The following is a 27,500-nucleotide window of genomic DNA, read 5'->3' on the forward strand; positions in this document are numbered from 1 at the left end:
CACACACACACATCTCCTTCTAAACCTCCCCCACCCCCTCCCCCGTCCCCTACTCCACATCTTAGGGTAACCATGGCAACCCGCAGTGGACTCTCGTAAGATCCATTCATCAGTAAACCCAAAACAATAACCACTCAAACAAAACACACAAACCTCCCACTTCCTCACCCCCAAAACGCCCCACTTTTTAAAAATAACCAACAAAGAGGAACAAGAAATGAAACACGATAATTAAGTAAAACGGCGCGACACACCTCTGCACAGTCCGCGGGGTTTCCGAAATGGCCTCGCCCAGGTGAGACAAGGCCAAGGACATTCTCGCCGAGCTCTTTGGCCTCAAAGTATTGATCCCGGTATTAAAACTTCGTCTTTTTTACAACATGTTTCGACTTGTTTCTATAACATTTTCACCGGCCCTGCTCAACCAAGGTCTGACACGATTTCGAGGAAACAATGCATGGTCATTTTTGCCGCGATCTTATTACACAGGGTTGAATACGATCTCGAATTCGTGATGTTTTACATTTTTACTTTTTTCAGTGTCATGGCGCGCATTTTGAAAATAATGCGGCAAGAGAAAAAGACAAATTATCCTTGAAGCTAGATCAGCGAAAACTAAATACCAGCATTACATACAAAAGCCGAAACCCTGTGATAAAAAAAATACAACTACAAGAGGAATATAATAGTCTACCTTCTAGGTTTCTCCATTTTCTGTGATGCTAGACAGTGACTGTGAATACACCCATTTTCTATGTCGAGACTTTTCAATAGTATACGCTGATATTGGTAATTTCATCTCCCGGTGCAGCCTTGATTCTTTGCTTTTAGAGGCTCGACTGAAGAAAGTGTAGTAAGACAAAATTACCTACTTTCACAAAATGCGGTCAAGCTCCTTCCAGCTGTCCTACTCCCTCACGAGTAGGACTCCTACTCTTACTCTCCCTCTCTCCTTCCCTCAGCTCTTCCCCCTTCTATCTCTCTCTCCCTGTCCATGTTCCTCTCATTCTTACTCTGCCTGTCTGTCTGTCTCTCTCTCTCTTTCTCTGATTCTCTCTCTCTTTCTTTGACTCTCTCTCTCTCTCTCTCTCTCTCTCTCTCTCTCTCTCTCTCTCTCTCTCTCTCTCTCTCTCTCTCTCTCTCTCTCTCTCTCTCTCTCTCTTTCTCTATCTCAGACAGACAGACAGACAGACAGACAGACTGACAGACTGACAGACAGACTGACTCACTCTCTCTGTCTCACTCACACACGCACATACACACAAACATAAACACTGCCGCACGCATCCGTTGCCTCCGTTCCTCGTACACGCTTTCCTTCCCCTGTCAGCCTTCCCTCCCTCCCTCCCTCCCTCCCTCCCTCCCTCCCTCCCTCTCTCTCTCTCCTCCCTCTCTCTCTCTCACTCTCTCCTTCACTCTCACTCTCTCTCTCTCTCTCCTTCACTCTCACTCTCTCTCTCTCTCCTTCACTCTCTCTCTCCTTCACTCTCACTCTCTCCTTCACTCTCACTCTCTCCTTCACTCTCACTCTCACTCTCTCCTTCACTCTCACTCTCACTCTCCTTCACTCTCACTCTCTGCTTCACTCTCACTCTCTGCTTCACTCTCACTCACTCTCTCCTTCACTCTCACTCTCACTCTCTCCTTCACTCTCACTCTCTCACTCTCTCTCTACTCACTCTCAACTCACCTCTCTCTTACCTCTTACCTCTCTCCCTTTCTCCTTTCTCCCTTCTCCCTCTCTCCTCTTTCTCCTCTCTCCCTCTCTCCCTTTCTCCCTCTCTCCTTTCTCCCTCTCTCTCCCTTTCCCTCCCTTTCTCCCTCTCCCTTTCTCCGTCTCTCTCCTCCCTCCTCCTTCCTCCCTCCCTCCCCCTCCTTCCCTCCTTCCCTCCCTCCCTCCCTCACTCCCCCTCTTTCCTTCCCTCCCTCCCTCCCTCCCTCCTTCCTCCTCCCCTTCCTCCTCCCTCCCTCCCTCTCCTCCCTCCCTCCCTCCTCTTCCTCCTTTCCTCCCTCCCTCCCTCTCTCCCTCCCTCCCTCCCTTCCTAGTCCCATTTTCTCCATCTGCTCGCTCGACCCACCGTCTGATCATGCAACACCAATGCAAGGATATGTTCAGTGTTCGCAGGAAAGCCTTGCAACTTGGAGCCCTGGCATAGAGCTCGCAGCGACGGAAACGAGACAGGATTGACCACTTTGCCCACTTTTATCATTTTTCTTTTCACTCTTCTTTTTTTTTATTCTTCTTCCGTATTTCCTATCTGGGGGGAAAATGTTTTTTTTTTTTTTTATTCATCCCTCATTTTCTTTCTCTTTTTGAGTTATTTCCCCAACTTGTGACGTTATTCCTCGCTCTTAATCTCTATCTTAAATTCTTTACTTTCCACACATCAATGCGTTTATCAAGCTGTACCTCCCCCCCTCTCCATCTCTTTCCCCTCTCCCCTTCACTCTACCCCCCCCCCCCCAGTTTTCTTTCCCGGACACGCAAGAACTAAGAGGATAACACAACAACCACGCACAGATACCCGCAAGTGCCCTCACTTTTTACTTCAGCAAGAGCAAACAGACCCAATACCATCGAGTGCTTAGGAAAACTCAAGGATGCAGCTCTCAACAGGCGCGGCTTTTCGTTGCAATTGCACAACCGCAGACTCCGTCACCCCTCGCCAAGCCTTCTGCGGGAGACGGGAAAGGGGGGCACTCACCTGGGTGTGGCAGACGGGACGCGGCACTCTGGAGCTCACTCAGAGCCCTCATGTGGACCTCTCGGGAACTCTGACGAAAGAAACGGGGGAATTAATGTTTCGGTGCATAGAGGGAGAATAAAAAAAGAATGTTTAAGAAAACAGATACTTCCCAGCCTCTTCCCCCTTTCCTTCCTTCCTTCCTTCCTTCCTTCCTTCCTTCCTTCCTTCCTTCCTTCCTTCCTTCCTTCCTTCCTTCCTTCCTTCCTTCCTTCCTTCCTTCCTTCCTTCCTTCCTGCCCTCTTCCCTCCTTTCCTTCCTTCCACCCATGCATGTCCTTCCTTCCTTCCCTCCCTTCTCTCCTTCCTTCTCATTCCTCCTTCCCTCTCTCCCTTCCCTCCTCCTTCCTTCCCACCTCCCCTCTTCCTCCTTCCCTTCCTTCCCTCCCTCCTTCCCTCCCTTCCTTCCTCCCTCTCTCTCTCCCTTCCTTCCCCTCCTCCCTCCCTCCCTCCCTCCTCCCTCCTTCCTTTCCTCCCTCCCTCCTCCCTTCCTCCCTTCCTTCTTCCTCCCTCTTCCCTCCCTTCCTTCCTCCTCCCTCCCTCCCTTCCTTCCCCTCCTCCTTCCTCCCTCCCTTCCTTCCCTCTTCCCTCCCTCCCTCCCTCCCTCCTTTCCTTCCTTCCCTCCTCCCTCCCTCCCTTCCCCCTCCCTCCCTCCCTTCTACCACCACCACATAAACCACATCAACCTCCCATGCAGATTGAAAATTCTCAGGACTGCCGCAAAACGCCATTTTTACAACCATCATCGGTTAGACAAAACAATTTATTTTTATGTTGCATAAATTTTTACAACCATCATCGGTTAGACAAAACGATTTTTTTTTTAATAATTTTCACCTCCGTATCGATGTATTGAGGCGCGAGAAGTGAAACGAGCGCATAAAAAAAGAATGGTGTTAAGGGACCAATTCAGTGTCGTAACCCTCGAGGGAGGCGAGAGTTCGTGAACTAAGGCGGCGACGAGGCACCGAGGCTTATTTGGAATGGCTGCGCATCTCGCTTCCATTGCCACGCTCTGGTAAAGAGATGGTAGTAGGTATATACATATATATACATATAGATATCATATATCCATTATATACATATATGTATATAATAAATATATATATACATATATATATACATACATACATACATTATATATATACCTATCTATCTATCTATCTATCTATCTATCTATCTATCTATCTATCTATCTATCTATCTATCTATCTATCTATCTAATATATATATATATACAAATATGAATATAAATAAAAAAACAAAAAACAAAAATAAATGAATAAATAAATAAATATATATATAAATATACATATATATATATATAAAGTTTCGTGAGGAGGAAAGTCTAGCCAGATTCGCAGTGTCGCGTAGAAGAAAGAGGAAGAAGCGTGAGAAAATGAGACGAGGTGATAAGGCCAACGTTGAAGATTACGATTATGCTGAGGAGAGAAAGCGGGAGAGAGAGAGAGAGGGGGGGGGAGGGAGATAGGGAGAGAAAGGGGGCACGCAAGAGGGAGGGAGAGAGAGGGGGAAAGAAAGAGGGAAGGAGGGAGGGAGGGAGAATGGAAGGGAAAGGGGAGGGAAGGACTGAAGGAGGAAGAGAGGGACGGAAGGAGGGGGAGGAGGAAAGAAGGAAGGAAGGGGGGGAGGAATGAGGAGAGAGAGAGAGAGAGAGAGAGAGAGAGAGAGAGAGAGAGAGAGAGAGAGAGAGAGAGAGAGAGAGAGAGAGAGAGAGAGAGAGAGGGAGGGAGAGAGAGATCGACAGACAAAGGAAGAATGAAGGGAAGAGAGGGGGAGAAGGAAGGAAAGAAAGAAAAAGAACAAGAAGGAGAGCAAAGAGAAGAAGGAGAAGGAGAAAGAGAAGGCAAGGGAGAGCATGAGCAGCAGTCCTCACCTGACCTTGCGCCAACAGAATACGACATGAAAAGGTCAAGCAATCATTCATTCTCTTTTTGCGACACCCTGGAGCCTCAAAACTTGTGTTCTTTTAACAGGACTCCCCGGAAAAGGTCATTTGAATGTGGAACAATATTTTTTTTATCTGCAATTCGCCACACTTCTTACTCGCAACTTGCTTCCTCTCCCCCCCACCCCCACCCCTTCCCCCTAGTCAGGGTAAGGTTACAACACAAGCAGTAGCAAGATGCGATCAGCTGATTGCTTCATTACCTACTAATTACATTAATATCACTTATCTGCCTGGATCAAATGCACCGGATATTGACCATTGTAAAAGAAAAGTTCGAAGAAAAAGGAAAAGATAAAAATGAGTAAATGAGCCTTGAATATAACAGACAATGGCGGCAACAAAAGTGGACACACACAAAAAAAAGCAATCAGTGTGATAAGCCTGATATAATTGCATTCTTATCTCGAAAAAATAATCGAACAATGAACGCTATAAAATGACAAATCCTACACGGAAAAAAAAATCAATCAAAACATTAAAATGACCAGGAAATACCGACATTCACACAGAAAAAAGAAAAATATATATAAAGCCATTCTATCACAAAAAAAAAAATGGATGCTGAACCAGCGAAGATGACACAACTTTACAAAATGCATAATGTTAATGATATTATAATGATAATGATCAAGTAAAAACAAACAAAAAACTTGTATCATTCTCAATCCAAAGAAGAACGGCATAAATGAATAAATCAATAAACAAACGATTATTATGTAAAAGTAACTCGCCGCCTCATCCCACCCTCCGTGATGAAGATAGCCACCGCGAGATGGCACCACCGCGCACCATAATACGTTTCTTTAATGGCGACATATGCGCCACCTATCACTAAGGCTTTCAACGTAAACTTAACCGATACAGTGAGGCAAAGAATTCACCAAGACCTTTGATATAAATACATGGAAATATAACGGTTTATGCGCTAAAGGAAATTATGAGAAAAGGGAAGTAGAGTAATGGTAATGAAAAGGAACTCAACATATACGAATGAAGAAAACAACGATGTAGAGAAAGTAAACTATGAAAAGAGGAAAAACAGAGTAACGATAATGAAAAAATCAACATATAAAAATAAAGAGCATAACGCAGATTCAGAGAAAAAATAAGAAAAAAAGTTATAAAAAATGTTTTTAAAAATCGGGGAAACAAGAAAGAATTAAACAAAAAAATAATCCAATCTCTCCTGCATAAGTTATTAACCATATTGTACATTGCACACGATTGACCATATTGCAAGGAGTCCGCACAAGCAAGCTTCTCGACGGACAGAACAACACAACGCTTGCATAGGCCTATATAACCCTTTTCTGCCACGGGGCCATCAATCGTCTAAAAACACGCGGAAGAAAAGAAAAAGAAAGGGAAGGAAAGAACATGGAAAGGAGGAGGATGGCGAGGAAAAGAGATAATAGGAGGATAAAGGAGAAGGATATATAAAAAAAATGCAGAAAAGGTAAACAAAGAAATGAACATGTGAGAAATATGAGAAAAGAAAACGGGAAACAAGAGAAAAAGGAGAAGGGAGACTATAATACACAAAATACAAAGAAAACAAAGATGAATAGAGCAAAATAAAAACAAAAATAATCAAGCGCCGATAAATAAAGACAAAAGACAAATGAGAAAAAGAAAACCACAGACACTAGAATGATCGCCGTAGAAAAAAACTGGTTTCCTCGCCCCCGCGCCAAAAAAAAAAAAAAAAAAAAAAACTACAAAACCCGCAAAATGTCAACAAAACTCCTTCTTACAACAGGCCGACGGCGCCAACCAGGACACCAATGTTAGGTCAGCTTGGGTCGCCCCTCACGCCCAAAGCCCAGCCAAACCCGGCGCGTTGCAGGAGACGCCCATACCCCTTATACCCGCTCCTGACCCATATACCCACTCCTAATACCCGCTCATGATCCTCTCACCCACTCCTAATACCCGCTCCAGAACCACATACCCACTCCTAATACCTGCACCTGATCCTCACACCCACTCCTAATACCCGCATCTGATCCTCATACCCACTCCTAATACCCGCTCATGACCCATATACCCACTCCTAATACCCGCTCCTAACCCTCATACCCACTCCTAATACCCGCTCCTGATCCTCATACCCACTCCTAATACCCGCACCTGATCGTCACACCCACTCGTAATACCCTCTCCTAACCCTCATACCCACTCCTGTCCCTCATACCCACTCCTAATACCCGCTCCTGTCCCTCATACCCGCTCCTGATCCTCATACCCACTCCTAATACCCGCTCCAGAACCACATACCCACTCCTAATACCCGCTCCTGATCCTCATACCCGCTCCTGCTTTCCAAGCAAGCACAGACACCGACCGGACGAGTCTGTGAGTCTCACGCCGTAAACCTGCTCCCTGAGTTTTAGGTGTTAAACTGACGCAGTAAAATCCAGACCGCTATTCGCGAACAGCTGTTTGCCGTGCTATGTATGTATAGTCTTGTGTGCGTGTGTGCGTGTGTGTGTGTGTGTGTGTGTGTGTGTGAGAGAGAGAGAGAGAGAGAGAGAGAGAGAGAGAGAGAGAGAGAGAGAGAGAGAGAGAGAGAGAGAGAGAGAGAGAGAGAGAGAGAGAGAGAGAGAGTGTGTGTGTGTGTGTGTGTGTGCGTGTGTGTGTGTGTGTATGTGTGTGTGTGTGTGTGTGTGTGTATGTGTGTGTGTGTGTGTGTGTGTGTGTGTGTGTGTGTGTGTGTGTGTGTGTGTGTGTGTGTGTGTGTGTGTGTGTGTGTGTGTGTGTGTGTGTGTGTGTCTGTGTGTGTGTGTGTGTGTGTGTGTGTGTGCGTGTGTGTGTGTGTGTGTGTGTGTGTGTGTGTGTGTGTGTGTGTGTGTGTGTGTGTGTGTGTGTGTGTGTGTGTGTGTGTGAGTGTGAGTGTGCGTGTGCGAGTGTGTGTGTGCGTGTGCGAGTGTGTGTGTGCGTGTGTGTGTGTGTGTGTGTGTGTGTGTGTGTGTGTGTGTGTGTGTGTGTGTGTGTGTGTGTGTGTGTGTGTGTGCGCGCCTTTATATCTGTGTGCGTGGGTGTTTATGTGTGTACGCATATACGTATTTGCGTGTGTAAGAGAGAGAAAAAAGGCAAATCCGGGAAAATCAGTTGAGTAAAGAGAAATACCTAAAATATCTAAAAATATATATATATATATACATGAATACTCATCGATAGCAGGTATCTTATTTTTTCTGAAACCATTTACAAGACCCCGACTTATCGCCACATCGACTGTCCTTATCATCCGTCACATTAACACAGCACTTATTTTTTTTCTAAAACAGCGCACAAATCAAAACTTATCTACTACCTACCAATTCCTTACGTAGTTATTACCAAACACTATCAATTAAAATGAAAATAAAAATTCTCAAAACCCATGAAAAAAAAAAAAAAAATACACTCCATACTCCTCAAACTCCCAATAAAAGCTTCTAGTACCAACTCCTCATCCCTATACCCACTCCTCATACCCGCCAAACACTAACACCTTCACACTCTACCCTCACTCCCCTTTAAACCTTAACTCCAAAACTCCAACCAAACTCCACCTCCCCCCCCCCCCCCACCCCCCCCCAACTCCCAACGCCAAACAACCGACAGGCTCCAACTTCAAATATTTCCCAGGAATTCAAAATCGCCGTGAAAACCGCATATCATATCTCTATCAAGGACTATAGAAGTACCCTTATACCTTATATTGCCTTATTACGCAGCTTAAACAGAATTCTTTGATAAGATAGGAAGTCTGTAAGAAAACCCCATTATACGGTTTCGTGGCCAAATCTACATATCTACAAGGGTGTCGATGTTTCAAGTGGGTTGCTGGGTGGGCGGAGGGGAGGGTACGTGTCTACGTGTGTGTGTGTGAGATAATTAAATAGAGGGAGAGAGGGGGGAGGTAGAAAGAGGGAGGGGAGAAGGGGAGGGAGGGAGGAAAGGGGAGAGAGAGAGAGAGAGAGAGAGAGAGAGAGAGAGAGAGAGAGAGAGAGAGAGAGAGAGAGAGAGGGAGGGAGGAGGGAGGGAGGGAGGGAGGGGAGGGAGAGAGAGAGAGAGAGAGAGAGAGAGAGAGAGAGAGAGAGAGAGAGAGAGAGAGAGAGAGAGAGAGAGAGAGAGAGAGAGAGAGGGAGGGAGGGAGGGAGGGAGGGAGGGAGAGAGAGAGAGAGAGAGAGAGAGAGAGAGAGAGAGAGAGAGAGAGAGAGAGAGAGAGAGAGATAGATAGATAGATAGAGAGAGAGAGAGAGAGAGAGAGAGAGAGAGAGAGAGAGAGAGAAAGAGAGAGAGAGAGAGAAAGATAGAAGGAAGGAAAGAAAGAAAGAGAGAGAGAGAAAGACAGAAGGAAAAGAAAGATAGAGAGAGAAAGAGATTGAGTGAGTGGGGGAGTGAGTCGGCGAGTGAAAGAAAAAAAAATTGTCAATAAGTGAATGATATGGTGTCCATCATTCAGGAATGAGTGATTACATACTGACATACATAACCCCCCCCCCCCCGCGCAAAAATTGCACCCGCCACTCAATAAATACACGCAAACTAACAAAATAATGTGAAAAGCAACTGTGATAATGATCAATTCACACGCGTACCCCGTCGACCAACCACCCTCCTCCCCCATAACCCTCTCCCCTCCCCCACCCCCGCCCACACAGGTCGGGTCATCTCCAGCGCCCGAATAAGGTCATGGGGTTTCGCTCTCGCTCGAGATGCCATATAAGGAACACGAGCCCGTTTTCCCTTTTTTTTACGTTTCTACTCTTTGGGAAGTAATTTTTCAATACCGACCAGCTTTTACTTGCTACTTTCTGTGTCTAAAAAAGGAGAAATTGTCCTTCACGACTTGTACTAATCTAATATATGAAATGGGGCGAAAGAGACGCGGAAGAACTAGTAATAGCAACGACTGTAATGGTAGCAGTAATAATAGTAAACGACAGAAATCAGAACAAATGTAAATCGAATATCCAATAAACAAATAGAAATGTAAACAGACAGCATAAAGAAAAGACGGGTATCTTGTTCTCTTATCTAGGACAGTTACCCACGGCGCGGCGTTCACCTCCACGCACATCACCCAACGACACAAATCTCGAGAGGCGCTGAAAGCTTCATTTGTACATATTGCTTTCTTTCTTTCTTTTTCGTTATCACATAAGATGTTTTATTTGTTTTACCTTTTTTCAATGTGCTGTTTTGTATATGAAATTTGTCTTTAGACGCAGAAACTTGATCATCTTACCGACTTTAAGGTCGACGACTTCGACGAAGACGAGGACGACGACGAAAATGAGGACGACGCGCTGCGGCGGGGGTGCTGGAGGGTGTGCGAGGACGACCTCCTGCGGGCGTAATGGGCGCGGGGCAGCATCGTGGAGGGCAGGACGGCCAGGGACGACCACTGCCGCCCGCCGAAGTCATCGGAATTGCAGCGTCTTAACATCGCACGGGTCGGATTCGGCGAAAGTATTTGCGGAAGGGAAGGAGGGAGAGAGAGGAGGGAATGGAGGGGGGAAAGAGAGAAAAAGGAGGGGAAGGGAAGGAGAGTAAAAGGAGGGATGGGGAGAGAGAGGAGAGGGTGGGGGTAGGGGGCTAGGGGACAGGGAGCAGAAGGGAGGGAGGGGGACCTAGGACCGAAAAGAGTGAGAGGTTACAGGGCACGGGACACGAAAAAGGGTCTTAAGGGGTCTGGAAATCCCGAAATCTGTGCCAACCGTTAAGAAGGGAACAAAAGCCAGTAGAAATGAATAGTTTCGTGGATTACATATATTTCCAGGTAGGTCAGGATGACGGGGAGTTTGTGGCGAGGAGCGAGAGGGAGAGAGGGGTGAGGAGTGAAGGGTGAGGGGTGAAGGGTAAAGAGAGGAACGACGGGAGATGAACAGGGAGGAGAAATGCAAGTTGCAATGTCCTCACGGGGAAAAACCTGTTCTGCCGTTTGGCGCCGACAACGACTCTTCTTTGCTTCTTCCTATTTCACTGCACGTTCACTTCCTTCCGAAGCTAAACCATCGTAAAAGAAAACAAACGAAAGAATGAGACCAACGCACAGACCACCACTAAACGCTTCGGCCTAACCGCTGAACTCGCGCTCGAGACACTCTGGTCAAGCAACACGTCCCGAGCGGTTCTCGCTTGCCTTCGGCGCTTTTCACTTTTGCGGTTGCTTCTCCTTCGTGAGGGGAGCTCGTGACGGCGCTGAGGGCGTCTCGCTCCTGCCGCCGCCGCCGTCCACGAGCGGTAGTTTCACCCGCATTTTCTTTTTTTATCTTTTTTCGAAAAGTTCTCACCGGAGAGATTAGAGACGTAGCACTTTTTTAGCGATCACTACAACGGTAAAAGCGTCGTTAGCCAAATGCGAGGCGACGAGCAGACATACCGCTCATAATCGCACATATGTTTACACCAAACCGCCAACACGACAACTAAAACAACACAATAACGCAACAACTTTTTTTAAAAAATACAACGATAACGGAGACAACACGCGTGCCAACGAACGAACGCACACCACCGCTGAGATAACGAGCGGACCGCGATCACTTCAGGTCACTCCGGGCCTTCGGGAGAACACTCTCTGACGAGCCTTTAACCCACTCTCACGAGCTGCTCGAAGGACACACGCAAGCAATCCAGGAGACACGATCGCAGCTGCCCCGAAAAAGCGACGCGACGCAGCGAATACGGAACGGCCTTTCGAACACAACTCCACGAATCCACGAAAAGAAAATCCAACACGCCGAAGGTAGAAAAAAAACGACGAATATTCACAAATAAATCGAAATAAACCCCGATATGCGCACTCTACGAGAACCGCCATAAGCAAGCAAGCACGCAAGCAAGGGCCAGATGGGAAAGTCGGCGGCGTTGCGAGCGAACCACTCCACCACCTGTAGCTCCAACGGTCACTGGCACACTCCCTGGCAAGCACATTGGACAAGGGGGCGTGGCATAAGTCCGGGGGCTGGGAGGGGGAGGTCTATTAGGAGGGAGGGGGAGGGGGAGAGCGAATGGGGGTAAGGACGGAGAGGAGGGAGAGAGGGGTAGAAGGAAGGTGGGGGAAAGGGATAGAGAGAGGGGAGATGGGAGGGGGAAGGGGAAATGGGAGGGAGGAGGGAGATGGGAGGGACAGAGGGAAACGGGAGGGAGATGGGAGAGAGAGGGGGATAGGGAGAGAAGGGAGGGAGAGGGAGAAAGAGAGAAGGGGGGAAGATAGTGAGGGAAGGGAGAGGGGGAAGGAAGAGAGGGAAAGAGGGAGAGAAATGAAAGAGGGAGAAGGAAAGAAGAGAGAGAGAGAAGAGAAGGGATGGTGAAAGGGAGAGGGGGAAAGAGGAGAAAGAAGAGGAGGAAAAGGGAAAAAGAGGGGCGAGGAGAGGAGGAGGGGAAAGTGAAATGGATGAATGGAAGGAGGAGGAAAGTATGTGAAAGGAAGGAGTAATAAGGATCAGGGAAGAAAGAAGAAGTGAGAGAAAAAGAGAAAGAAAGAGAGAGAGAGAGAGAGAGAGAGAGTGGGAGAGAGATAAGAGAGTGAGAGTGAGAGAGAGAGAGAAAAGAAGAGAGAGAGAGATAGAGAGAAAGAGATTGAATGAGAGAGAGGGGGAGGGAGGGAGGGAGGGAGTAAGAGAGAGAGATAGAGAGAGAGAGAGAGAGAGAGAGAGAGAGAGAGAGAGAGAGAGAGAGAGAGAGAGAGAGAGAGAGAGGAGAAGAGAGAGAGAGAGAGAGAGAGGGAGGGAAGGAGGGAGGGAAGGAGGGGGAGAGAGAGAGAGAGAGAGAGAGAGAGAGAGAGAGAAAGAAAGAGAGAGAGAGAGACAGAGAGAGAGAGAGAGAGAGAGAGAGAGAGAGAGAGAAATGGGAGAGAGTGGAAGAGGAGGAGCGTATGGAAAGAGAAGAAGAAGAAGAAGAAACAACAACCACGCAAATGAAAGAAAAACAAACCAAAGAATATTAAAAAAAGAAAGAAGAGGACGAGAACCGAAAAGGAGAAATAGAGCTACACGAAGAAGAAGAAGAAGAAGAAGAAGAAAAAAGAAGGATTAACAACATCGCGACGTCGAAGCGGAGGCCAAAGAATGCGAACTCGACCTGGAAACGAAATAGAAAGGAAGAACCGGTATGGAAAGAGAGGAAGAGAGAAAATGAAAGTGCGAGAGGTGGGGGGAAAAGGAGAAAGTAATGGGAGAGGATGACAAAGCGAGGATAAGAAAATACTGGGAGATGGAAGAGAGAGAGAAGAATAAAATGGGTAAATTGATCTAAAAATGTCAAAAAGAAAAAGAGAAAGTGAACAAAAGTTTGTTCTGGGTGGGATGGATAAATCTCGAGAGAGAGAGAGAGAGAGAGAGAGAGATTGAACATTTTATCGAAACAGATAGGGAAAGAATGAATAAGTTGACATATAAATGGAGAGAAAGAAAAGAGGGAAGTGGGACACACACAAAAAAACAGTAAAACGCTTTGCGACAACCAGGAGTAAACAGATAATAAACAGATTAGAAAGAATAGGAGAATAAAGCGACACGTATAAAGGAATAGAGACACACGCAGTTATGTAAACAGCCAAAGGAAGAAGGGAATCAAGAAGAGAGAGAGAGGAGAGGGAAGAGAGGAGAACCTGTTCCAGCGGTAGCGTTGGCTCTGACGAAGGAGCCAAGGACGGGACAAGTAAATGTCATGGAACGCCCCCCCCCCCCTCCCCCTCCCTCTCCCCCCCCATCCTCCTTCCCCCTTCACGAGACCCCCTTTCCTATCCCTGCTTCCTTCTCTTTTCGTTCTATCTCCTTCCCCTTCACTACAACCTCTATTCAATCCTATCCCCATTTTTCCCTTCTCTCTCCTTCCATTTCATCTCCTGTCCCTTCACCGGAACTCCTTTCCCATCCCGGCCCCCATCGCTCCCTTCTCTTTCCTTCCGCTTCATCTCTTCCTTCACTACAACCTCTATTCCAACCCTGTCCCTATCTCCCATCTCTCTTCCTCATCTCATTATTTTTACCCCTCCTTCCCCACTCCCTCTCCCCTATCCCTCCTCCTCCCCTCACCCCCTCTCCCCTTCCTTTCCCACTTCCCTCTCCCCTTCCTTTCCCACTTCCTCTCCCCTTCCTTTCCCACTTCCTCTCCCCTTCCTTTCCCACTTCCTCTCCCCTTCCTTTCCCACTTCCTCTCCCCTTCCTTTCCCACTTCCTCTCCCCTTCCTTTCCCACTTCCTCTCCCCTTCCTTTCCCACTTCCTCTCCCCTTCCTTCCCCACTCCCTCTCCCCTCCTCCTCCCCTCACCCCCTCTCCCCTCCTCCTCTCTTCACCCCCTCTCCCCTTCCTCCCCCACCCCCTCTCCTTTTCCAGCCCACTCCCTCTCCCTTTCCTTCCCCACTCTATCCCCTCCTCCTCCCCTCACCCCCTCTCCCTTTCCTTCCCCACTCCCTCTCCTCTTCCTACCCCCTTCCCCCCTCCGCCACTCCTTTCACCTCTACCCTTAACCCTCTTCCTTGACTCTATCCCTATCCCCCCCCCACCGCCCAACCACTGAGTTCACCCCGCCCACCAGCCCGCACGAGCGCCCACCCGCCCACCGATCCCGCTATTCGTGTTCGCATGAGGCGATGTAGGGAGGAGGAGGAAGAAGAAGAAGAAAACGACGAGGAATAGGAGGAGGGGGAGGGGGAGAAAGGCAAGAAAAACGGTAAAGACGACGACGGCAAGTAGAGAAAGGCAGGAGAAGGGGGAAGAGAGGAAGATAAAGGAGGGAAGAGAGAGGAGGAAGTAGAGGAAAAAACGAAAAGGAAGCAATGGAATACAGAAACATGAGGAGGCCCGAGGGAAGAAAATACAGAAAATACCAAGAAGACAAAACAAAGAACAATTAAAACACCGAGTTGAAAATTAGCGACACAAGGACACGCGCTCAGCAAATAAAAGACAAATACAAGAAGAGCGCCGGACGCCACCTGAAAGATACGCCATAATGCCTTCAAGGCTGGGCCTAAACAGACCGACGTGAGGGAGGAAACGCCCACAAGCGCAGAGACGGAGAGAGAGACAAAAGGGGATCGGGAGCACACGCGAGGCAATCAACGACGAGCAAGAGTGCCTGCGAAATTGCACTCATAATTGGCACTCCTTCGAGCCTCGGTAGCGCGGCCGGTGTCGCAAGCAGCCCTCCCCAAGGGCGGCGGTGACAAGCGCACGCATGCCCAAGCACTGTTCATGACATCAGATTCCAGGGTGTGACGTCACCACTTTCTAACGCCTGCCGCCACGCCCTGGCGTGCTTGCGCGGAGGGGCCTTGGGCGCCCGTGCCCGGTCGGCGCCCGCGTCGGGAGGGAGAAGCGGTGGACGACAGGCGACGAAAAAACGGTCGGGCAGCGGTCGAGGGAGGGAGGGGAAGGGGTAGGGGGGGGGGCGAACGCTTGGCAGCCAGCGTGCACACAGACATGGCCGCACACGCACACCCAACAAACCGCCTATCAACAAACAAACAAACACGCACGCACACACCCTACCTAACCACCTACCTCTACACGCAATCAGTATCCAATTACCAGTATAATCAAGCGCACATTCATCGTAAGTCAACCTGTTTTTCAAGTACCTGTACCCCCCTACCCCACCCTCCCCACCCCACCCCACCCCACCCCACCCAAGAGCATATCATAACAGCCTTTAAAGGTGAACATAACCGAACCGTTAGGGTACTCAGGGCCCGCTACCTGGTGGCCCTGACGACGCCGGACACCTGCTCGGCCCCTCGCTCGCGCTCGCCTGTCGCTCCAGCAGGATACCAAGGACCTAAGCGAACGCAGGGGCCTGTGTCTGTCTTTCTGTCTATCTCCTTCTATCTGTTTATCTATTCATCCGTCTCTTTTATCTTTATCTATCTATCTCCTTCTATCTGTTTATCTATTCATCCGTCTCTTTTATCTTTATCTATCTATCTCCTTCTATCTGTTTATCTATTCATCCGTCTCATTTATCTTTATCTATCTATCTATCTATCTATTTATTCATCTGTCTCTTTTATCTTTATCTATCTATTTATTTATTTATTCATCTGTCTCCTTATCTTTATCTATCTATCTATCTATTCACCTGTCTCTTTATCTTTATCTATCTATCTATTCATCCGTCTCTTTATCTTTATCGATCTATTTATCTATCCATCTGTCATTACCATTATCTATCTATATATTTCTACCTAATCTACCTATTTAGCTATCGCCCTATCTCTATTCCCCTTCATCCACCTACCCATAGCCAGATAGATAAAAGAACTAAAGCATGTAAACACAGAGCATAAACTATATGATATATTCTAAGGCCTTAAACCTGTCAACCTACCCAACTAGCGTCAATAAAACGGGTAAAAGTAAAGTAAAAAAAATAATAATAAATAAATAAATAAAATAATAAATGAATAAATAAATAAATAAATAAAATAATAAATAAATTAATAAATAAATAAAATAATAAATAAATGAATAAGATAATAAATAAAGAAATAAACAAATAAAATAATAAATAAATAAATACATAAAAATAATAAAAATTATAATAATAAAAAGATAATAAAGATAAAAATAACAAAAATAAAAACAATAATGACACATAATAATAAAAATAAAAATAATATTGAAAAAAATAATCATAAAAAATAAATAAATTCCAAAACATAACTGTAAATTCGGGCAAAGAAATACCCCCAAATACCAGAATTCCGTCAGCTGACTTTGATGATTACCCCCCTTATCATTTTCTTTTCATAATCACACTAGATAAATCACCGCCTTTAAACGTGCCATCACTCCATCCCTCCCATTACGCAACGCTATTAAATGTCCACAACAACAACAACAACAACAACAACAACAACCATTACGCAACGCTATTAAATGTCCACAACAACAACAACAACAACAACAACCATTACGCAACGCTATTAAATGTCCACAACAACAACAACAACAACAACAACAACAACAACAACAACAACAACAGCCTGAATCGCGGCCTTTAAAGGGTTGTTGTCTGATGTCCCTCCGAGTTTATCTTTATCGGGAAATTCGAGTTCTCAGGGGAAGCAGACGACCTTAATTAAAGGTTGTCAGGTGGCATGCTATTCTCTGGTCTTTTGTGTGTGTGTGTGTGTGTGTGTGTGTGTGTGTGTGTGTGTGTGTGTGTTTCTCTCTCTGTCTATCTCTCTCACTGTCTATCTCTCTCACTGTCTATCTCTCTCTCTCTCTCTGTATATCTGTCTCCCTCACTCTGTCTGCCTCTCTCTTTATGCCTACCTGCCTCTCTTTCTGTCTATCTGCCTCTTTATTCTCCTATTCTTTCTAATCTGTCTATTATCTGTTTACTCCTGGTTGTCGCAAAGCGTTTTACTGTTTTTTTTTGTGTGTGTGTGTCCCACTTCCCTCTTTTATCCGTCCACTCTTCGTAACTGAAACTCAATCTTGATATTTTTTTTCTCTCCCTTTCTTTCTATTTATACATCAACTTATTCATTCTTTTCCTATCTGTTTCGATAAAATGTTCAATCTCTCTCTCTCTCTCTCTCTCTCTCTCTCTCTCTCTCTCTCTCTCTCTCTCTCTCTCTATCTATCTATCTATCTGTATCCCCCTCTGTCTATCTGTGTCTCTCTCTCCCTCTGTTTATCTCTCTATCCATCTCCCCCTCTCTCACCACACACACACACACACACACACACACACACACACACACACACGCGCGCGCATAGACACATATGTACACGTGCGCACACAAAATAAACATACATGCATACATTGCATAAACAAAAAAGCAAAAAATCCGCAAAAACAGAACGGCAAAGAAGCATTTCCACCGGATAATAACTGGCACGTCAGCAGCATCAGCAGCAGCGACCACCAAGCCCCTGCCCCTCCCATAGTCAGCCTCGTCAGCCTCGTCAGCGTCGTCGTAGGCCGAGTCGCATCACACCCACGGAGGAGACGAAGCGAGACGAGAGATACGAACGGGCGAGCGAGCCAAGACGAGGGCGTGATGCCTTGCGAACAGCGAAAGTAATACTGTTTCCTCTGGTCGCGTTCGAGGCCAATATCATCGCCACCTCTTCAGATTTCAACCCCTCCGTCCTCCCCACACCCCCACCTTCCCTGCCGTCCCCACTTTCCTCCCTCCATCCCCCCCGTGCCCTACCCTGCCCACTCCTCTCCTCTACCTTCCCCTCTCCCTCTCCTCCCCCTCTCCCTCTCTTCCCTTCTCCCTCTCCTCCCCCTCTCCTCTGCCTCAAAGGCCCTCTCTTCCCCTCCCTTCCACTAGCCTCCCCCTCCCCTCTCCCCCCTCTCCAAATCGCCCTATCAGCTCATTATCTCCGGGGAGTGAGGAGAGGGGAGAGGGAGTACAGAGGGGACCCTGGCACCCCCACCCAATACCCCTCCCCTGCCTTTTCTACGGCATCCTTTCTGCTCTCCACGGCCCGACAAGCAGACGGTGCACTCGCGAGCCACTGCCCTCGCTATCTTATCTAATCCATGGAAGTACCTGGGAAGAGCAACGGTGACCCAACAACATGCAATCTCCACTGATAATCAACAGCTAAAGACCGGCAGTCACGTCTCACTTCCAATGGTGCAGTCACTCATTTCTAAACTCAAAACGAGACCAGTCGTTACCTCCAAACCAGTCTTTACGGAGATCGTGTTACTGTTTTGGGGGAACTGACATATATTTTTTGTCTCTGTCGTGTACTTGTCCTTCCTCCTTGTCGGTCTAATTTAAAAATAAAGAAAATATGGATCAATTGATAGACAGACGTACACATAGGAAAATGCTACTGATGATAATTTTATACATATCTATATTCCCTTGCAAAAAAGAGCCTGTTCCCACCTGACCTGCACCGTGCAATCACTATCACTCACGGGCACAGGGTCGTGTTTGGGCAATGCAACTCGGTAATGAAAATCTGACCCGGTATCTACATTTTCTTACGACCTGTAACGGGTATTACATCAAACTAGTCTTTATTACAGGCATAAATAGACCATGTCAGAAATTATCAACATTAATTTTAATCGATTAAATTAAATGTGTCGACTCAAATCAAAGATCTAAGCCAACGCACAGAGAAGAAACGAAGGAGGCAGAAGCAGATAAGAAAGTGAAGAGAGAGCAGCATGGACATGAAAATGAAACAAGAGGAAACAAATAAAACGAAAGCCACGGGGAGCGAGGGGCAACTCCGCCGTGTCGCAACGAGCTGTTCGTCGCAATTGCCAAACGACGTGGAGGTAAATGTCCCGAACAAACAAGATCGACGTAATATTTTGGCTGTCAACACGAAACAAAAGATGGGATGTCGGCGCTCCATTCCCGACGGCTATCACAATGCAATTGCAGAGTTGACGCGATAAACTATCAGCGCTTATCGAACAAAAAGCCTACTTCACACGAGCCACTCAACCGCCCACGCAAGTCAGACACAAAGAAGTGCGTCTACCAGGGCATATGGCATTCCGACGACGCATTCTGAGAGAGGAAACAAGTCGCGGTCGATCTCTTGATGTAGATACAAACAAAGGAAGAAATATTTATCTCCGCTTCCGAATAATCATGGGCTTGTTATTGTTTTGGCTCGCGAGTTTGCGGGTGTTTCACTGAAAAGGTTTTAACAAAAAATATGTATAGGATGACTTTCCTGCTTCCTGCAAATCATATCTACCATCCTTCAAATTATTCGCAATTTTTGCACATACCCTTACCGATTTTCTTTAAATCATTCCTTCCCGAATTAGAATTTTGATCTACAATCCGCAATTCAGATATTCGTTGCCCCCCTATAAGTTTTTTTTTTAATTATTATTCCTGCAAACTCGGGCCAAAGCTCGGCTATCCATGCTTCTCGCTCAGAATCTTACATTTCTTCTTACACTTCCTACACTTCATCTCGAAAACGCTAAACAGGTTTGTAATTCCCTCGTTATGCCAGGGGAACTAAGTCCCATTATGTAATTATGCATGGTTAGTTTAAATTTCTTGAGACACTTGTAACCCATGATTTGGGCATTCTCTTAAAGACGCTCGTTCGGCAGATTGTCTCCAGTGCTAATTCAACACAAAATATAAGTAATTGTTTAATGCTTTTAGTCTTCACTGAAATAGGCAAGTATTATATTACCTTGAAATCAGGATAAACCTAGAAAAGAGGTTCGTACATGGACATATTAAATGGATACTATTAGAAATAAAATATTCAAGTTTCTTAATAACTACATAAGTAAAATAGCAGTGCAATACCTTGAGTTCGGCTAAATGCAATGTAACCAATATTAACATTTAGAAATTAACAATTAACACGCTTAGTATAGTTCCCCCGACACAACTTTTACCAGACTTCCAACCAAAGAAAACGAAATATACATTTTCATGTATAAAGGGGTGACAATATCAAACTGACCACACCTTCATTTGTTCGTTTTGATGTACTTATAATTAAAAAATAACACACCATTAATAAATAATTCGGTGAATCTGTTATATATATATATATATATATATATATATATATATATATATATTCCACTGACTGAAAAGATTAAGAGGTATGTCTCCCTCCTCTCTCCCTTTATCACACTCCTCTTACCTCTCGCCTCCTCTCTCCCCTTTCCCTCCATCTCTACCTTTTCCATCCTTTCCCCCCCCCCACCCCTATCACTCCCAAATCTTCAAATTCACTCCTTTCTACACTTTAAGCCATACATCTGCCCCTTCCCACTCCCCCCTTTCCTCCTCAACCTCCCCCACCTCCTTCGGCCCCCTCCCCTCCCTTCCTTTCCCCCTTTCCTCTATTAGCCCCTCCCTCTCCCTTTCTCATTTTCTTCTTTAAGCCCCTTTTCTTCTCACACTTCCTTTTCTATTCGCCCCCTACCTTCCTTCTTAGCCCTCCCTTTCGGAGCGTAAACTGACGCTCTAACTACTTCAATGCAGTTTACTTTCCACGAACAACGATGTCAATAATAAAGATGATGATGATGGTGATGATGATGATGATGATGATGATGATGATGATGATGATAGTAACAGCAATAATGATAATAAAGACAGTAGTAGAATTAGAGATTCCAATAAATTCATTATATGATGCCTTTGTGTGTGTGTGTGTGTGTGTGTGTGTGTGTGTGTGTGTGTGTGTGTGTGTGTGTGTGTGTATGTGTGTGTTTGTATGTATGTGTGTGTGAGAGAGTGTGTGTGAGTGTGTGTGTGAGAGAGTGTGTGTGAGTGTGAGTGTGAGTGTGTGTGAGTGTGTGTGTGTGTGCGTGAGTGTGTGTGTGTGTGCGTGAGTGTGTGTGTGCGTGAGTGTGTGTGAGTGTGAGTGTGTGTGTGCGTATGTGTGTGAGAGAGAGAGAGATTCTTTAATGATTATGTTATCAACCACCACTCTACTTTACATCAAAATGAAGCGATTCGAAGTCCGCAGTCTCATGGAATATAAATTCAGGCATAACGTGTAACCACAGTATGCCAAAGAACAAACGGTCAAATAAGAGTAGAATAATAATATAGATGGACAAAGACCCAAATAGAGACAGACAGACGTGAACAAAAGAACTACAAATTACCTAACGTCAAACAATACTGGAGTAGATTCATAACACGACTAGACAAAGACCTAAAATGAAAAGAGACAGCTAGATGTAAACAAAGGAACTAGAAATTACCCGACATAATAGAATAAGGAAGCAATGGTTGTTTTCCAAACTGCCTCCTCACCTTTAACCACCTTTAACTGTCTTGAAACTGTTTCCCACTGCGCTAATGTATAGCAAGGTTTAAAATGAAAGCACTAACGTAGACATATACAATATATATATAAAGCAAAGGATAAACAAATAACACATTAACGAATACCCAATAAATGAATGGATAAACATATATGCAGAAGGATGGTTGAAAAATACATAAACGAATGTGTATGTGGTATGTGGATGAAGGATAAAATTAAAACAAAGAAAATATAAAAGTAAAGCCCAAATACGAACTTTCATACAAATTGACCGAAAGAAGTAATTCGTGCAATAACAGCCGTTTAATTACAAAAACGAATCTAGAAAAATGCACTGACAATAAAGGAAAACATTCCAGTACCATTCTCTGTACGAAGAAATACCAAACACACTTACGTAACGTTCACATACACGACTTTGGCCGTACTCGGTATCACATTACATTCGAATAAAATTATGAGTTACGTCAACATATGCGCTTTCCTGTTGTCCTTTACTCTCAGTCTTTCTCTTCTCCCTTCGTGTTTTTTTATTATTATTATTCCCCCTCTCCTCTCGTCTCTTCGTATAGACTAGTCTTTCATCAAATCCTGGTTATATTTGGTTACACTAGATATTGGGGGAATTTACTGTTACTTCCAAGTCACGCAAATTGATATGTTTTTTTATTCTATTATTATTTTTTTATTATTATTACCATTAGTGTGTGTGTGTATGTGTGTGTGTGTGTGTGTGTGTGTGTGTGTGTGTGTGTGTGTGTGTGTGTGTGTGTGTGTGTGTGTGTGTGTGTGTGTGTGTGTGTGTGTGCGCGCGCGCGCGCATCAAACCCGTGAAAGTCAAACAAGAGATAAAGATGGAAATTTTATAAATATACATCAGTTTGAAAATATCACGATGAATGGGACTTTATTTACATCTTTCTAAATAAATAAACATACTTGTCACTTCAAAACATTTTTCCTCGACCAACAAACAACAAAGAACAAACAAACACTAGAAAACAAATCACTTACATTACTTAAAAGACTCCTACTCCTTTCAACCCCATAACCCTTTCTCATCCCTGTTTAAACCCTAAAATTTAAACCTAAGATGTCTTCCTGAAATGATTCCTCGCTGTCTGTTCCCTGGCTGCTTCAAAACGCCGTAAATTAGCCCCAGGTCGAGTCAGTCTTGCTAACTTAGGTTTTATCGCTTCTTTTATTCTTCCTTTTAGTCTCTCTTGTTTTTATTTTTTTTTCTCGGTATCTCTCTATTTCTAGCTATTCCATTCTATCTTTTCTATCTCCTTCTCACTTATTCTTCCCCTTCCAGGGTTTCATTCCCCCTCCTTCGCCCCCTCTCTCATCCTCTCTTACTCTCTTCCTCTCCTTCTTTCTCCCTCTCTTTCTCTCTCCCGTCTCTCCCTCTCTTTTCTCCTCCTGCCTTTCCCTCCTTCCTTATTTCCTCCTTCCCTCCTTCCCTTTTTCCCTCCATCCCTCTTCCCCTCGCCCCATCCACATCCCACTCCTCCATCCCACCCGATATTCACTCCGAACCAACGCATACCTCACGCTCGCCTCACGCTCGCCTCGCACTCGCCTCGCGCTCGCCTCACTCTCGCCTCGCGCTCGCCTCGCGCTCGCCTCACGCTCGCCTCGCACTCGCCTCGCGCTCGCCTCACTCTCGCCTCGCGCTCGCCTCGCGCTCGCCTCACGCTCGCCTCACGCATACCTCACGCTCGCCTCGCGCTCGCCTCACTCTCGCCTTGCGCTCGCCTCACTCTCGCCTCGCGCTCGCCTCACGTTCGCCTCATGCTCGCCTCGCACTCGCCTCACGCATACCTCACGTTCGCCTCGCGCTCGCCTCGCACTCGCCTCTCGTTCGCCTCACGCTCGCCTCGCACTCGCCTCACGCTCGCCTCGCACTCGCCTCACGCTCGCCTCGCGCTCGCCTCGCGCTCGCCTCGCACTCGCCTCACTCTCGCCTCACGCATACCTCACGCTCGCCTCGCGCTCGCCTCACTCTCGCCTCACGCTCGCCTCACGCTCGAGACCTGACATTACAGGATCAATGCCAGCACCGCATGACCGACTGACCGCATGTCCGCTGGAAGTGGGGGTGGCATCCAAACCGACCCGCCGTTATGGCTTGACCATTTTCCGCTCGGGTAATTCGGATAATCGAGCTCCCATTATTTAATTTAGAGGCAATTTGCGCGATAAGAATGCACTTGACGCTCATCATGATCACCGGCAATATATCACAGTCATTATCGTAATTACTTGCCAGAACGAATATAAAAAGAAAAAAAAGAGAAAAGTAATAAATTGATAGTCAGTCTAACTGCAATTTCATCTGGTTATACACATTTTACTCGCCAAAAAAAGTAAAAAGGAAGCATGCAGGAGTACAGACATTATCGCAATCACTTGCCAGTGCGAATATAAAAAGAAAAACAAAAGAAATAATAAAAGTAATAAAAAAATATAACTAATAAATTGATACTCAGTCTAACTGCAATTACATCTACTTACACATTTTTACTCGGTAAAAAAAATAAAAAGGAATCATGCAAAACAACGTGGAGTGAAACGAGGAGACAAGCCATAGATGCTAATGCAGTACTCACCTGTAATCTGTGCTCAGGTAGGGGTGGGAGTACCGCAATGGCTCCAGCCAATCGCAAGTGACTCATCGCTGACGTCACGACACGTCACCACGCGGCCAGCCAATCACACTTAACTGCAAGGCAACCGTGCAAAAAAATAAAACTACCGTTGAACATGCAACAACACAGCGAAATAATTAAAAAAAATACTCATACAAAACAAAAAACATAATGTGCACAAAACAAACTCTACAAAGGCTAACTAAAGAAAAATGTCAGAGGCAAATTACAAATAAAAAGAAAACAAACAAACAAACACGGCACTACTCAAACAACGACTCTGGCTAACAATGGAAGAAGTCGTGCATAACTCGAGTGACAGAAGGTGTTGGAAAACGTGGTTGCAACCGCTCTTGACTAGCGCAGATGCCAATCAACCGTCCATCTGCCACCACAGACAGGCATTCACGGAGGAGAGGAGGAGAATAAGGGAGGGAGGGAGGGAGGGATAGAGTAACGGAAGGGGGGGGGGGAGGGATAGAGAAATGGAAGGGGGGGGATGAGAGAGGGAGGGAGGGAGGGATAGAGTAACGGAAGGGGGAGGGATAGAGAAATGGAAGGGGGGAGGGATAGAGAAATGGAAGGGGGGAGGGATAGAGAAATGGAAGGGGGGAAGGATAGAGAAATGGAAGGGGGAGGAAATGAGAGAGGGAGGGAGGGAGGGATAGAGTAACGGAAGGGGGGGGAGGGATAGAGAAATGGTAGGGGGAGGGATAGAGAAATGGAAGGGGGAGGAAATGAGAGAGGGAGGGATGGAGGGATAGAGTAACGGAAGGGGGGGAGGGATAGAGAAATGGAAGGGGGGAAATGAGAGAGGGAGGGAGGGAGGGATAGAGTAACGGAAGGGGGTGGGATAGAGAAATGGAAGGGGGGAGGGATAGAGAAATGAAGGGGGAGGAAATGAGAGAGGGAGGGATGGAGGGATAGAGAAATGGAAGGGGGGGAGGGATAGAGAAATGGAAGGGGGAGGAAATGAGAGAGGGAGGGATGGAGGGATAGAGAAATGGAAGGGGAGGGAATGAGAGAGGGAGGGAGGGAGTGAGAAGGAAACTGAGGGAAAGGATAGAGAGAGGAGGGAAAAGGATAGAGAGGTACAGGAAGAGAGAAGGAAAGGGAAGGGATAGAAAGGGAGGACGAGGTATATAGAAGTAGAGAGAGAGAGAAGGCAAGGGAGGAAGGGATAGAGAGCGAGGGTGAGGGAGAGAGAATGAAAGGGCGAAGGGATAGAGAGGGAAGGGTAAGGATAGAGAGATAGAGGGACAAGAGGAAGTGGGAGTGATAAAACGGAGGAGGAAGAAGAGAGAAAGAGATAAGTGAGGAAAGGGCAAAAAGGGTAGAAAATAGAGAAAAAGAGAAAAAGAAGAAACCAGAACAGAGAAGAGGAGATAATACTAGAAACTCAATCAGAGAAACATTTTTTAAGAAGATTCAACCAGATTTGCCGCAATTGTTCCATCGCACTGACGGGCGGATCTAACAGGAATTACGCGGTCGAGGGCGTGAGAGGCAATCGAGGCAAGCCAGCGCTGTGTTCCTGCCTGTTTCGGTTTCTACTTTGGATTCTACTTCGTTTTGAATTTCGGTTTCTACTTTGGTTTCCACTTTGGTTTCCACTTTGGTTTCTACTTTGGATTCTATTTCGGTTTCCACTTCGGATTCTATTTCGGTTTCTACTTTGGATTCCACTTCGGATTCTATTTAGGGTTCTACTTCGGTTTCTACTTTGGATTCCACTTCGTTTTCTATTTCGGTTTCCATTTTGAATTCTACTTTAGTTTCCACTTCGGATTCTACTTTGGATTCCACTTCGTTTTCTATTTCGGATTCTACTTTGGTTGCCACTTTGAACTCTACTTTCGCTTCCACTTTGAATTCTACTTTAGTTTCCACTTCGGATTCTACTTTGGTTTCCACTTTGAATTCTAATCTAGTTTCCACTTTGAATTCTAATTTAGTTTCCACTTTGAATTCTAATCTAGTTTCCACTTTGAATTCTAATTTAGTTTCCACTTTGAATTCTACTTTAGTTTCCACTTTGAATTCTACTTTGGTTTCCCCTTCGGTTTCTACATTGATTCTACTTTAGTTTCCCCTTCGGTTTGTACCAGCGTCTTCCCTGTTAAATAGTCTCTCTTTTTGCTGATATGTCTTCATCTTCGTTAATGTCAATGTCAGTGTTTACGTTCGTGTCTTTTGTCTCCATTCTTTCCGAGCTTTCGTTCTCTTGCGATTTTACGGCATCTTAATTACCGATCCCCCAAATAGCCAAGATTAATACCTCATATTTAGTCAAAATAAACAATCCAAAACAATATATAGGTCCGTTATCATTTATCTAGTAGCCACGATTAATGCATTATTTTTAGTCAAAATAAACAATCCAAAACAATATATAGGTCCGTTATCATTTATCTAGTAGCCACGATTAATGCATTATATTTAGTCAAAATAAATAATCCAAAAACAATATATAGGTCCGTTATCATTCATCTAGTATCCTTCTTTTGCTCTCGTCTGAATTTATCTAAAAAGATTATTAGTAAGGAGTATAATAATATTAATTAAGGCGATATCTTGCGAATTCAGGGAAGGCGGAGTGCAGTCAAAGCAGCGGTGATAATAAGAATGCTATCAATGACAAGAACATAAACAAACCACGAAGGCAAAGCAAAGAAAAGCAAAAAAAAAAAAAAAAAAAAAAAAAACGGAGACGCAGTTCTTGTGAGATGGCCGAGGGAGTGGGGGAGAGGGAACGGGGGGTTATGGGAAGGGGCGCAAAGGGAGAGAGGGGAAGGGCGTGGTTTCAGGGGAGAGAGAGGGAAATGGAGAGGGAGGGAAGAGCAAGGGATGGGGAAGAAGGAGCAGGAGAAGGGGAAATGGAAAGAGAGAGAGAAAGGAGGAGAAGAAATGGGAGGGAGAGGGAGGGAGAGGGAGGGAGAGAGGGAGAGAGGGAGAGAGGGAGAGAGAGAGAGAGAGAGAGAGAGAGAGAGAGAGAGAGAGAGAGAGAGAGAGAGAGAGAGAGAGAGAGAGAGAGAGAGAGAGAGAAAGAGAAAGAGAAAGAGAAAGAGAAAGAGAAAGAGAAAGAGAAAGAGAAAGAGAAAGAGAAAGAGAAAGAGAAAGAGAAAGAGAAAGAGAAAGAGAGAAAGAGAAAGAAAAAGACAGAGAGAGAAAGAGAGAGAGAGAGAGAGGGCAGAACGACAAGAGTGAGAGGCAAGAGAGAACGACAAGAGAGAGCGAGCGAGCGAGAAAGAGTAGGAAATATGGGGTCCAGCAGAGAGCACGAAGGAGCAGAAGACAGCCAATGCGGCATCTGGAATCACGTCATATTCGAGTATATGGCCGCATGTGAAGATTTACTCGGTGGGAGGGAAGGAGGGAGG

General features: G+C 45.7%; 1 protein-coding gene across 1 annotated transcript in view; it reads right to left on the minus strand.

Moving 5' to 3' along the window:
• The window catches only part of LOC113803583 (uncharacterized), a 319,431-nt gene that overhangs the window by 168,600 nt on the left and 123,331 nt on the right, over positions 1–27,500 (minus strand). Inside the window, exon 4 of the mRNA XM_070132795.1 lies at positions 2,706–2,775. Coding sequence (XP_069988896.1) covers positions 2,706–2,775 — 70 coding nt within the window. The remainder of the gene's footprint in view (positions 1–2,705; positions 2,776–27,500) is intronic.

The sequence above is a fragment of the Penaeus vannamei genome, chromosome 18 (assembly GCF_042767895.1).
Source record: "Penaeus vannamei isolate JL-2024 chromosome 18, ASM4276789v1, whole genome shotgun sequence".
Classification (NCBI taxonomy): Eukaryota; Metazoa; Arthropoda; class Malacostraca; order Decapoda; family Penaeidae; genus Penaeus; species Penaeus vannamei.